This window comes from Fundulus heteroclitus, chromosome 23, assembly GCF_011125445.2.
Source record: "Fundulus heteroclitus isolate FHET01 chromosome 23, MU-UCD_Fhet_4.1, whole genome shotgun sequence".
Lineage (NCBI taxonomy): Eukaryota > Metazoa > Chordata > Actinopteri > Cyprinodontiformes > Fundulidae > Fundulus > Fundulus heteroclitus.
The window spans coordinates 33,336,205-33,349,716 of NC_046383.1; the positions used below are offsets into that span (position 1 = coordinate 33,336,205).

Sequence of the window (13,512 nt, forward strand, 5' to 3'; positions counted from 1 at the left end):
TCATGGTGACAACACCTAAAAAAAAAAAAAAAAAATCAGCTGGACACACACTCAGAATAAAACTTTATTACTTATCTTGTAATATATCACAATCAGTACCCTACAATCACTTCTATTTGCAGTTTCAAATATCATGTGAAGTATAATTTCTACATGTGGTGTTAGAACATGTAACGGCGGCCAGACGCCTTCATTCCATTAAACACAGCAAGTACAAGACAGCCAAACCGTATCAGCTTAGGTTAAATGTAAACCAGAAAATGCAGTTGCTCTTAAGGCTCCAATTTTAACTTAGTGGAGATTACCAAAAAAAAAAAAAAGTCAGACTGAAGAAATTCCCTTACATGCACATACAATTAAAAATAAAACTGGTGCAGTGTTTTTATTTAAAATTTAATTTAATAAAACTGGTGCAGCGAGCAAATCACTGAGAAAGCAGGTGGGCTCCAGCTGCAGGCTGATGCCCATTTTTAAAACTCAAAACACTGAGGATTACAGGATCTGCAACAGATAGTCAAGCTTCAACAGCGTCTCTGCACTGCAGATGTGATCAAATGTAAACGTAGAGGGCGTCCCGGCTGGGTATCAGAATAGCAGCCTGTTCTCTGTCCACCTGTCATCTCTAAACCAAGAGGCAACAGGAAGCCTCACTTCTGATACATTTAAATTAAAAAGGCCACATTCAATAAACAATGTAGAAACGGTATCAAGCACATACCAGGCTTGATGTGCGATACAGCAGAAAATGAGCAGTGAACATTTGGGGGGATCCAGACGTCTCAGAGGCAGCAGCTGTAATTCAGTAACTCAGATGTCTGGTACTAACACGGTCAAAGCTGGTGAGGCAGGTGCTGAGTGATGGTCAAGCATGTATTTATTGCCATTAAAGTGCAGCGTGTCATAGAAAGAAAAAAAAAGTTGCACCTTGTGTAGTTTTTGGTTTGTAACCCTGACCATGGAGAAGTGCTGGTTATTGCCGTGTGCTACCTGCAAACACTAGCTGGGCTCGGCCTGCCTGTAAAATACACCTCGACTGGGCTTTTCTGCTTTCTATACGCTGATGAGGTCCTGGAAGGTTTCAATAAAACATTCAGAGCAAACCAAGTGTTCTGGCAGTGTTGGGGAAAGCAGTACCGTGGTTGGCCACTGAGGAGGTGGGGCAGCAGAGCTGCAGCAGCATGCCATGCTTGCAGAGTTCTAATAATACATCTCTGGCCCAGAAGCTGCATTCTGCAGAGAGCAGACAGGACAGACACACAGAACCAGGACAGACACACTAAAAGCTGGCTTCAGTAACCTTAACTTAGCAACATTTTGCTCAGCGTAGCTTCGATACGGTCCAAGTGTCAGGCCAGTATCCTTAAAATATTTGAAAGAACAAAGCAGCTCTGGACATCATGAAGCCTGATGTGGGGGAGGAGTTCAGAAATGGCTTTTTTTTAAAAAAAAAAAACGAACGGTGGAAAGGATCCGCTGCTTTCCACTCGTCTCTTCAGCAAAGCTTGTGTGATGCTAAAACTCTGAGCTCCCTGGTGTTTACACAACACTGGCTCCAGAGGCCCGGGTCCAGTAGTACCGGTCTGACTGAAGGCCAGCTGAGGAGGCGACGTCTACAGCTCCTCGCTCTCGTACAGCGGGGCCGTGTGCTGAGCGGGGCTCTCCGCCGTCAGACCAGGAGCATGGCTCAGGGAAGACAGCAGCTTCAGAGTCTTCGAGCCAGGAGGCGCCGTTTTCATGGCCGGGGCTGTGCGAGCTAGAAGAGAAACAGCATAAAGGACTAAAAACCTGCTGGTCAGTGAGAAAGGACAGACTTAGGAGTTTTCCTAAACGAGTGAACGGCAGAACTGGGGTGCAGCAGATCCCATCAGGGGAGTGAGAGGGCAGCCACAAATCTTAATGGGGCTGAAGATTCCTCTCATGCCAGGTGTCTGAAAATAACCGCTGTATGCAGCAGGGCCCGGTCCAGAGCAGCAGGGCGGGGCTCACTGGCAGATATGAGCAGCACGTACATACAGGAACAAAGGGTCCGGACCCTCACACTGGGAACCCCTGTTCTATGCCCAGAACTTCCTGCCTCTAGTGCCCTTGTTCATACCGTTTATTAAACAAGTAAGGAGATCATTTTTTACAAACCGATGATTTAGGAGAAACGTGTAACTTTCTCCCATGAGACACAGAAGCCAATGAGCCGTCCGCCCCCGTCAGACTCGCTGCCGTCTAATCTCACTTTCTCCCTGACCGGTGAGCGGTTGGTGGGTAACAGGGAGCGCTCCACAGAGCAGATGCTGGGTCATTTGATAGAGCAGAAACCTAATAGCCATGTTGCACTTTCATCTATTCAGCTCTCCTCATTATTAACCCCAGTCCATAGTTATCTCCCTGAGTGATGCTTCTGGATGGAGCGTGAACAGCTCGGGGGGGCTCACGTCTGCGTTTCAGATGACGCGGCGTTGGTTCGCGGCGTTCAGGAGGACAGCAGATGGAGGATGCTGCGTGCTAACCGACACGATGAATCCTGCTCCGGTTCATTTTACAGCTTAGCCTCCCGTGGTGAACCTGCAGGCCATCTCGTGCAACAGGGAACCTCTGAGGAACGTTTGCGTAAAGAGACAAACATACTTACTGCCAACGTCCAGCCTGGCGTTGCAGGTGGACAAGCCGGCTTCGTTGATGGCGGACAGCGTGTACCAGCCAGAGTCTGCCTTAGTCACTCTGTCTATCAGCAGGCACTGCCGTCCTGAGCCGTCCTGGTACAGACTGCAGAAAGGAGAAGAGATACATGAGGGCCCAGGGCCAAAAAGACTCTGTGGGCCAACCAGAACATTCTGCTAGCAGCTAAACATCCATCAGTTCTCATCCCCCAAAAACAGCCTTTTTTTAAATTGCTGTTTGTGATAGAACATAAAGTGGTGCATAATTGTGAAATAAATTAATTATCTCAGTCTCCTAACAGCATGATGCTGCCACCCCCACACTGAGATCCAAACACCTACAGTGGACTCTATTTAAGAATGAGGTGACTTCTGCTTTCACCAGATTTTATTATAGAAAGTGAAGTTGTTACGTGACAAAATGTGAAAAGGTTATTGGGGGTATGAGCGCTTCTACAAGGCACTGTAGTTAATGTAGGACATATGAATCAAAGAAATGAGGGGAGAGGACAGACTATTAGGCTGCCTTTTTAAGCCTTCCTGTAGGAAAGCTGTGAGGAGCTGCTTCATCTGCCCTGTAGTCGTGTGGCTGGAGGAGTGAAGGAGGACGCACCTCATTCTGTTGGGGTCTATGCGCAGCATGTCTTTGTCTTTCTTCCAGAACAGCTGTGGAGGTGGAGAAGCGTCTACTTTACATTCTAACCTAACGGTGTCTCCTTCAAGCGCTCTGGTGTTCAGCATCTTTTGGACAAAGGTGGGAGGGCGGAGAGCTTCCTGAGCTGCAAGACAAAGCGTTTTACATCTAAATCCAGTCCATCCGACACCATTAGGTTCTGGTTTCAGTTCCACGGTATGCCTTCATCTTTATACCTATAACATCCAACCTCATGCTGAATCTGCTCTCTCCAGCTCGGTTCTTGGCCACGCACTCGTACACACCGGCATGATGCACTGTGACGATCTCTATGATGAAAGAGTGCATCCCTTTCTCACACACCAGCATCTTATGGTAATCGTCCGGGCGGATGGCTTTGCCATCCAAGTACCAGGAGATATCTGGAGCCGGGAGGCCCCGGACCTGCAGCGGTACCAAACAAGCAGACATTTCCATTTCAGTTTCCTTAAGACGTTGATTTGATATAAAAAAATAAATAAATTAAATTAAGTCAAGATGGCCAATAAAACAAAGAGAAGGTGTGACTGGAGCACCTTGAAGTCAATCCTACAGAAGCGGCCCTCTTCAACTGTGAGGTCTGGGGGGACCTGAAGGAAGCGGGGAGCAAAACATTTCTCCTGGATAGCTGATCCCTCGTTGCTCCTGTCGTCTGTCCCCGAGTGCTGCCTCCCCCTGAGAGGCATCACATAGTTATGGGATGACTCGATGATGCTCTCGTTGAGCAGATGCACAAATATACACAAAAGCAGCATATTTCTGCTCTGCTTCAGTACAGGGAGACTTAGCTGTTCAGTTGTTCTCAGATTATTTTAAATTAGGAAACTTAAATCGCTCATGATTTGAGAGAGCATAAAAATAATATATAGCCAAATTTTCCTTCTAGTGCCCTTTGCTCAGTACAATCCGTTTCAGTTGGACAGAAACGGATCGGGTTAATTATCGACAGTGTGTAACAAAGTGATCATTATGTTTATCCCCTGGTTTTCCACAGCGCTAACCTTTACAGCTACACAAAGTAAACACTGCCATGCTCCCAATGGGAATGCTGAATAAATCCTTAAACCCAATATAGATTTATGAGTTTTATTTACCACAGTCCACCTGTGCGTCTTCCTTCTGGAGAGTCTGACTGCAACAGACAACAGGTCATTGTAAAGAGGGGTAATTACAGATCTGAAAGCTAATCACAGTGCTGAACAGGACAATAAAATAGCAGGAGGGCCGCTCTGGGTGTGTGCATGTTTGGACATAATAGACCTTCACTGGCACCAGTGAAGGGGGGCCCAGTCTCAGAGAGCAGGATCAAAATACCTCCTGAAACCTGGCTGGCCTGAGAGGATGTGAGGGTGAGTAGAAATGCTTGCCTGGTGCTGTGTGAGCTTACGGTGGGGCAAAGCCCTGTGAGCAAGGGGCTCCAGAACCACCACGGTGGGCTTACAATGACAGCATGTGGCAGCTCTTTCAACTTGTTAGAGGCCCTGAGAGGGAAACTGGCTTCCTATGAAACCATTTAAACGAGGGTGACTACATTCGAGTGGTGTCTTTCCTAAAAACTAGTAGATTTTTACCCTTAGCCAACGTACCGCACCAAGTATACATATCGCTGGAGAATAATTTTAGAAGAATCCTTGGTTTTCCTAAATGTTTAGAAATAAGCATCTAAAAAGTGTGTCATGCATATATTCCACCACCAACAGTCAATACTTAGCAGAAACCAGCTTTGTGCATCTAGAGGATCTTGACCTTTTTACCCATTCCTTGCACCACAGCATAAGCTCAGTCAGACTGGATAGAGTGTGTCTGAACATTAGTCTCCCAAATCTTCATACAAAGTCTACATGGTATTTAGGTATGAACTTTGACTAGGCCATTCCAATAGATAAATATTTTAGGACCCCTCTAAACCATTGTAGCTCTGCTTGTATGCTTATGGTCATTGTCCTGCAGGAGGGAGACTTTCCATCCCCAGGTTAGGTATTTGATCAGGATTGTTTTTCATTTAGCTTGATCCACCTTCACTGTCAGGATGATTCTGCCACCACCATGTATCACTGAGGTGTTGTATGATCGGTTAGTTTTTCAACACAGCCTGTCAGTGCTTCGACCAAATGCTGCATGCTGTCGCCCCAGATAGATTCCTCTTCTAAAACCCGCAAACAGTTTGCTGAAGACGAGCGGACTAAGGATTTACTGGAGTCGTCCTGTGGCCAGATGAGACCAAGATAAACTTATTTTGTTCAGAAGGTGTCAAAGTGTGTGTGGAGCACAAAGACAAGTGTGTCTGGCTTCCGGTCAAGCATGGTGGTGGGGGTGTCATGGTCTGGGGCTGTAAGAGTTTCTGCTGGCAGTGGGGAGCTACAGTTCTTAGAGTTAGTATGTTCTTAGTGGGAAATACTGAAGCAGAGCATGATCCCCTCCCTTCAGAAACTGCACCTCAAAGACAATCACTGCCTTGCTGAAGAGACTGAGGTTAGAAGGTGCTGATCTGGCCAAGCATGTCTCCAGACCTGAACCCTATTGAGCATCTGTGGGACATCTTCAAACGGAAGGTGGAGGAGCACAAATGTTCTCTAGCAGCCCGTTGGTGTCATCATGGAGGAGTGGAAGAGGACTCCAGTGGCAACCTGAGAAGCTCCAGTGAACTCTACGCCAAAGAGACTTAAGGCAGTGCTCGAAAAATAATGGTGGCCACACAAAATATTGACACTACAGTGTGTATGGACATTTTCCCTTAAGGTTGTACTCACTTTGTTGCCAGCAGTTTGGCTGTGCGTTGACAGGGGACAGTAGATTTACACCATTATACAAGTTATACCCTCACTACATTTGATCAAAATGTCATATTTTCAGTGTTGTCCCATGAAAAGATATAAGAAAAAAGTGTGACAGGGGTGTACTCACTTTTATGAGATACTGTGCTTATACTTTTTGTATAAAGTTCCAGTCCCATCCCAACTACACTACACTAAAAGTTCGAGGGGGAATGACAACATTTGTAAAGGGTTAGAAATGTCCTGTTTACTGCACATCTTTACTTATAGTACATTGGGCATGATGCTCCCTTACTAAAGAGAAAGACGTTGTAGTACCTGGTCAAGTTGTAAATCAGAGAGACCGTCTTGGTCCAACATATAAGTAGCATTGTCTGGACCCAAAAGCCTCCGAGCCATCCGCTCCTCATAGGACAGTTTCTGTCAGAAGAAAAACTATTCACATTAAACCGTTTTAAATAACTCAGTGACAAATATCAACATGGCTGAAGTAGATTATTCAAAACTGGAGGAGATAAAAGAGCTGTCAGAACAGCAGATTAAAAACTAGAATCATGAATATTTTATTTGTCACCGCCGTGAAATTTCTCTTTGACCGCTCCGTAAGGTATTAGGAAATAATTTGAAAGGCTTTGGTTCATTCATCAAATCCCTGTTTCATTGTTTGAAGAGTACTAGTGACAAGATCTAAAACTCTTACACCAGCAGTTCAGGAAGAAATAGCAGCACTAATGTTTGTCAATGATCCCAGGCAGAGGAAGACAAAACATATATCTTGAATGAATTAAACGCAATTTATATAGAAACCAATAAAGGACAAAGAAAATAACCCATAGTAAAACATGAAGGCTTTGTGATGCTGGTATAGTGGCGTTTTAAATGTTTCAAAGGAAACCTTTAGATTTATAGATTATTAAGTACAGTTTGAGGGAAACATACTATATGCTAGCATCCCTAGCTAATTAATTAATTCCAATTAGCATCATGCTGACTGTTAGTTGTCTGTGTAGACCAGTGTCCATAATCCAGGTCTCTCGCATCTGTAATTCATGCCATATAAAGATCTGCTTTATTGGGGGTAATATTGTTTGTTTCAAAGACCTAAATCAAAGAGAAAGATTCTCAAAACGAGACATTAAAGCACGCTCCCACGACGCGCTCCTTCGCAGGGGGGCGCCCCCGACTATGATCCACTTGTCAGGCTGTAGGTGTCTGGTTTTAGAAAATGTTGTTTTCTTGTAGATTTGTGTTCATATGCTTTGGCAACGCTGTACTGCAGTCGTGTCAACAAAGCAACTGATATTAAAAAGGGTTTCAATGTCCGTCTGGATTCTGGACGCTTTAAGGGGAAGTCCAGCAACAGAATATCCCTGTCGTAACGACAGCGATATTGTGCTCATAAACCATCCCTCAGCATATTATCCCATATTAACAAAAGGTGCTGGTGATCCCGCCCTGGATAACAAAGTGAGAAATTACAAATTTAGTTTTTAAAGTAGTCTTTTTGTCTCTGAAACTGTTGCACTATAATAATTCCCTAAATTTGATTCACACACAGTTTCCATTGCTTATTCACATCGTTCACTTTGTGTGCTTCTGTCTTTGTGGTGCACTCTGTTTGATGGCGTGTGGATTGAGGGAATGTATTAAAGCTATAGTTGGTAAACCTGTTCAGAAACACTTTTTGTTATACTGGTTGAAATGGTCCTTCCATCCTCACAGTAGTCAATACATTATATATTCAGAAAAGAGAACGAAAAAATTAGACTTCCATAGGAGTTGCAGGCCTGTAAAAACTCTGGCCAGTCATCCAGACAGAATGACAGGATTGGTCAGAGTTTTAGTCCTGCCCTTACCCCCCTCTCTCCCTCACGTTCTGGGGGTATCACCTTATCTACTGGTTGTCCCCCATGCCAATCATTCTGATGTGCTCCCATAACGCCAGTGTGCATGTACGTTCCTTGTTAGTTTCCGATTGCTGGCTGTTCATGCGCACTTCTAGTGTTTATGTATCTGGTTAGCTTAGCGGTTAGCTTCGGTTTTAGCCGTTTATTGTAGCTCCACTGCTCTCACCGTAGACTTTGAACATGGCTGAGAATCGCAAACCGCGTACAAGTTTATGAGAAGAAGAGGAAGGCCTCAGTAGAAAGAATTAAGACCAGAGTGGATTTGGGAGATATTTTTCCACATGATCCCCCCCAAGGAGCAGAAGAGCAGCTAAGACGGTCTTGCGCATGCACAGTTATTCATAAAGGGACTTGAGCGTTTCTTACTTACATGTCTGGAAAAAAATTATTTTTATTTTTTTTAATCGCAAACTACCTTTAAAATTCATAAATTATTTCATAAAGGTAATTTATAGTCTCAAACACATAATAGACGTTTTTAATCCCTTTTTTCTTACCAAAAGCTTCTCTTTCCCACAGCCTGGGTCACAAATGTGTGAACTAATATGCAAATTAGGTTACGACTCCCTCCCTGGTAAATTACAGAAACCATTTTAATGAAAGGTGTCTTTAACTGCCCCTATGGTTTAGTTGTGTGCTTAAACCTTTCTTTTGCAATGGGAAAGGTTTTTATTGCTGGTCAGCCATTTTGGACAATCTATTCCAATAATTCTCCTCCCCGCTTCCACAAGAAGCCAGAATCAGTCTGCATGACACACAAACCTGGCTGTGTCTTCTTTTGGCTTCTTTGGAGCGAAGCTTCTTTTCCAGATCCTGAATCAAGGCATCCTTAGAGCCCTGGATGTCTTCGTCTGTGGAGCGGGAGGAGGAGGGCCGAGGTGCTATAGTTTTCTTCAAGATAGGTTTAGGAAGGCTAAAAGGAGCAGATCAGAGAGAACTGAAATAGAATACCTGACAACCATAATAAAAAAGGAGGCATTTTTACTCTGAGAAGCTCAAATTGACATTGTTCTAAAATAACTTGTCTTTGCCACCTTATAAAAGTATTCATACATTTTGAACATTTTAATTTTTGTTACCAAAAAATGTTTCTGCATCTTACAAGGATATTACGAAGATTTAGCACTAAATAAACCATAGCTGTGTAGTGGAAGGAATACCAACACATTATTTTATTGTTTTTACTCATGGAAATCTAAAAACTGTGGCAGGTCTTTGTAGTCAGCCTCTTTTATTCTGATACCTCTAACTAAATCAAGTGCAAGCAGTTGCCTTAACATGTCCTCTAGACAGATTACATCGAGTCCATTATCCAAAGCTGTGAACATCTCCCAGAGCCCTGCTCCATCTATCGTCAGAAAACGGAGATAGTAAGGCACACCTGAAAACGTACCAAGACATGACCCACCACCTAAACTGAAAGGAAAGTATTAGTCCCAGATGCAGCCTAAATGCCTATGGTAACTTTAGAGGAGCTGCAGAGATCCACAGCTCAGGTGAGTTTCATGAAAGAGTGATGAGAAGAATGCCACTGTGAAAAGACATAAGAAATCTGCTGTGCAGTTTATGTGTTCCAACTTACCTTGGTCATTTTAATCTAGCAGTTTTACATTTGTCCTTTTTAACCTCTGCAAACCTTTTTTGTTACACTTGCAAAGTATATCAATCCATCCATTAAACACTTTTCTGTTCAAGCAAAGTGTGTAGAAGAACGAGACAAAAACAGAACTTTTTGGCCGAGATGCAAAATGCTGTGTGGAAAAAAAACAAAAAAACAATCATTGCTCACCACCCTGAACAACAACAACAACAACAACTCATCCCCACTATAAAACACAGCGGTGGTGGCAGCATGCTGAGGAGACGCATTTCCTCAGCACAAACAGGAGAGCTAGTCAGAGCTGATGAAAAGATGAATGGGGCTACAGGGGAGGTCTGGAAGAAAAGCTGTTAGAGGCTACAAACAATATGACACATGGGGGACATTCACCTTCAAGACAGACAAATACAAACATACAACCAGATCTACAATGGCTTAGACCAAAAGGTGCCAAAGTGGGGCCCATTTTCAAAAAAAATAGTGACCCAAATCCTGTTTTTAATGCTGAGAATAGATTAGAAAAAAAAAATTACTGATTATTCTCCCATTGTGATGGTCAGTCTGTTGGCAAAGAACTTGCAAACTGGAAGACCATCTTTTAATAATGTGCAATAACATGCAATAATAATAATTATATTATAATACCAACATGTGCCAAATGCTTTTTAAGTTTTAGACCTACAGTGATTTTCCTACAGAAAATCTGACTAATTTGTTTAATTAGAATAGTGCATGGTCATATTTTGTGAAGCAAGTAAAAAACATCCCAAAACAATTTTAGGGTAATTAATTAATGTTTTTTGGCCCTTGGAATACTTTTGACCTGACAATATTGGCCCACGTAGCAAAACGTTTGGACATCCCTGGCTTAGATCAAAGCGTAATGATGCTTTAGAAACATCCAGTCAGACTCTAGACCTAAATCCAAATGTGAATCTATGAAAAAAAAGAGCAAAAAAAAAAAACGAGCAAAAAAAAAAAAAAGAAGCTATTTAAATATGCTCTTTTACAGTGTGACAGAGCTTGAGCTACTTTCCAAAGAACGGGCAAAAACGTTCAGCCTGTAGATGTGCAGAGCTGCTAGAGACATCCCCTAAAAGAGCTGCGGCTCTGATTCCATTAAAAAGTGGCTCAACATGTTGACTCAGGTGGGCTGACTTCAAATAAATGTCAGATTGTTCTTGTTAAAAACTCACTGTAAAGATCATGTATTCTTCTCCTACCACTTCACAGTTATTACCTTTAGTTGCTCTATGACCTAAAATACTAATAAGACCATTTTATAGCTTATGGCTGTAATGTGACCAAGATTCAGGGGGTGTGAATACTTTTATATAGGAGTGTATTTTAGACAGGTCAGCCTCTCCAACATGCACATTTAAACTCACGTGTTGGGCGTTGCCTTGTAGCCGGCGGGCAGGGAGACCACAGCAGGAGGAACCCGGTTCTGATTGCTGGGAGCGTTTAACTGCGGCTGACAGGATGAGGAAGGAGATACGGGAGAATGAGGAAAGGAGGGAGACACTGAGAGAGCTTGTTGAGGAAGGGAAGACGTGGAAGCGGAGGTCCTCAGAGGAAGCAGGGGACTGGAGGGTGTCAGCGGGGAGCAGGAAGGGGAGGTGGAGGGGTGGGGGAGGCTGGAGTTGGGGGACAGTTTGGAGAATGAAGAGGTCGGGGAGGGCAGCACGGAGCAGAGGAACGCAGCAGAAGCTGACAGCGTATCCTGGTTCGCCGGCAAACTGGCACTGCCGAGGCCCGTGGCGCTAGGAACCCTGGGGGTGAGAGTGATGGTGGAACGCACGGTGCCGCGGGGCAGCGAAGAGCAGGAGGTAGAGGAGGAGGGGGTGGTGGTGGTGGCAGAGGGAGAGAGCAGGGGGGTGTTGGACGGAAAAGGAGGCACCGAGGAGGAAGTGGAGGTGGATGTAGGAGAGTTGAGACTGGATGAAGAAGGCGAGGACTTGGTGGTTCCGTTGGTCTGGCTCTGGATTTGAGTGTGGGCCAGTGACCTGGTTTGGTTCTGATTCAGGCTTAGTGACTGAAACTGGGACTGGGTCTGCGACAGAGACTTTGACACCGACTGAGCTTGAGAAAATGACTGGCTTTGATTCGCCTTCGTCTGACCCTGCACCTCCAGGACGTTTGCACTATTCTGGGCGCCGCTGAGGTTCTGCTGGTTATTCTGGTTCTCCTGGGCATCCCTCAGCACACTCTCATAGCTGGGAGCCTGAAAGGCCGGCTGTGACTGGATGAAGTGCCTTGGTCGCTCGTAATTGAAGGCACTGGGAGGGAAGGCGCTGGCAGTAAAGCTGGGCAGGTCTGATAGGTTCATGTTGTTCCCTTGTGACTGGGAGGACTGGAAGAAAGGAGACATTTAATCTCACAGCTAGTTGGAATAAAGGCTTTGCTGTGGGGTTTTTTCCCTATGTCGAGCACACAATATGCATCAGATAAGCTTACCATGAAGTTCAACTTGCTAGGCGTGAACAGCTTGGGTGTTGGGGTTTTCTCCTTGACCTGTGCTGGAGGTGAGGGCGGAGGAGGAGGGGGACTCGGTGTGAGCACTCGGACAGTAACTTCTGGTGATCTTGGATCACGTTCCTCCTCGCTGCCAGCTAAAGGCTCCTCTGTGGAGCGCTTTGGTGGTTCAGGCTCGGGGAGACTAACCCAGACAGAGACAGAGGTGTCAGAATCCAACTCAGCATGAGGAGAAATAAAGACAAGCAACAGATCAGTGACTACAGCCACATTTGAAATCATTTACCAACATGACAAATTTCCAACACTGAAGCGATTCCGGTTTCTGTTACTGTGACCCTCAGCATTACATTTATGACATCAAGTAAAAACCCATGTAAACAACGTGCAGCCCAATTCCTGAAGGTATACATTTACATGTTGGAGTCGATTATTGAAAACAAGTTTCTAGAGCTGCTTTCCATCATCCTCAAAGCATCTCTAGAATCAGACGTTACTCAGGTTGATGCAGACAAACGTCTTCATGTGATTACTGTAACTCGCTTTGAGCAGTTCATCTGAGAAGCCTTCAGCTGACCCCAAACGCTGTTGCTGGAGTTTTAACGAGAGACCACGTTTCCTGTTTGGTCCTCCCTCCACTGGCTTTTAATTGATTTTTAACTAATTCTTATCAGTTTTATTTTAGTCTTGATTTATGTCCTAGATGTTTTCTTTCTTCTGAATCTTTTTTTTATGTAGAGCACCGTGTTCCTCTTGTGTTGAAAGGCGGTATCTAAAGTTGGATTTGATGTTACTATTCATCCCATGAGGGTTTTATTCTTCATCTTCTGAACAGCCCATATTTACTTTTGCTTTTGTTGCCCGGGGATCTATAAGGAATACCAGTTCCAATGGAGTGATCTAGAAAGCTTGAGCCTCCTCCTATTCCTTTATTTTTGTTTCTATAAAGCCAGAAATGACTGTAATCCTTTCAGGTAGCCAGGAGCAACACTTCCTCATCCTCCCTAGAAACTAACGTAGCATCTTATTTTGGAAACTAGCTACAACAGTGTTCTCTCCATGAGTGGTCGTGTCTTTAGGAAAAAGTGATGAAAATGGACAAGTGCAGAAGACAGGAAGTGCTACACATCAAGCATTTGGCCTGAAGGTATAAGGTAGCATGTAAAATCAGATTAACAGCAGTTAGAAAGAACTTATGGGCAACAACGGGTCCATTGAATGAGGATAACAGCTATAAGAGGTACTGCTCCCCAGTCAGTGCGTTTCCTCCTGTGATACCCAGTGTGTCTGCTCCTCTACTTTTCTACTGAGAAAGAATGCTGTTGCCATAACTACCACGTAGTTCGGCTTGCGCAGCAGAATAATGACAATAGCAGTCCTTTTTCTTTGGCCTCCCTCATACGCACTCATTCAGTGTGGTTCTGTGTTCAGC

General features: G+C 44.3%; 1 protein-coding gene across 1 annotated transcript in view; it reads right to left on the reverse strand.

Moving 5' to 3' along the window:
• Positions 1-51: 51 nt before the first annotated feature.
• myot (myotilin) overlaps positions 52-13,512 on the reverse strand; it is a 32,640-nt gene continuing 19,179 nt past the window's right edge. The window contains exons 9-18 of the mRNA XM_012864560.3: positions 12,063-12,264; positions 10,994-11,958; positions 8,768-8,918; positions 6,417-6,518; positions 4,419-4,456; positions 3,861-3,999; positions 3,522-3,729; positions 3,265-3,430; positions 2,624-2,757; positions 52-1,753 (exon numbers count right to left, since the gene is read on the reverse strand). Of these exons, the coding sequence (XP_012720014.2) occupies positions 1,611-1,753; positions 2,624-2,757; positions 3,265-3,430; positions 3,522-3,729; positions 3,861-3,999; positions 4,419-4,456; positions 6,417-6,518; positions 8,768-8,918; positions 10,994-11,958; positions 12,063-12,264 (2,248 nt within the window). The 3' untranslated portion in view covers positions 52-1,610. The remainder of the gene's footprint in view (positions 1,754-2,623; positions 2,758-3,264; positions 3,431-3,521; positions 3,730-3,860; positions 4,000-4,418; positions 4,457-6,416; positions 6,519-8,767; positions 8,919-10,993; positions 11,959-12,062; positions 12,265-13,512) is intronic.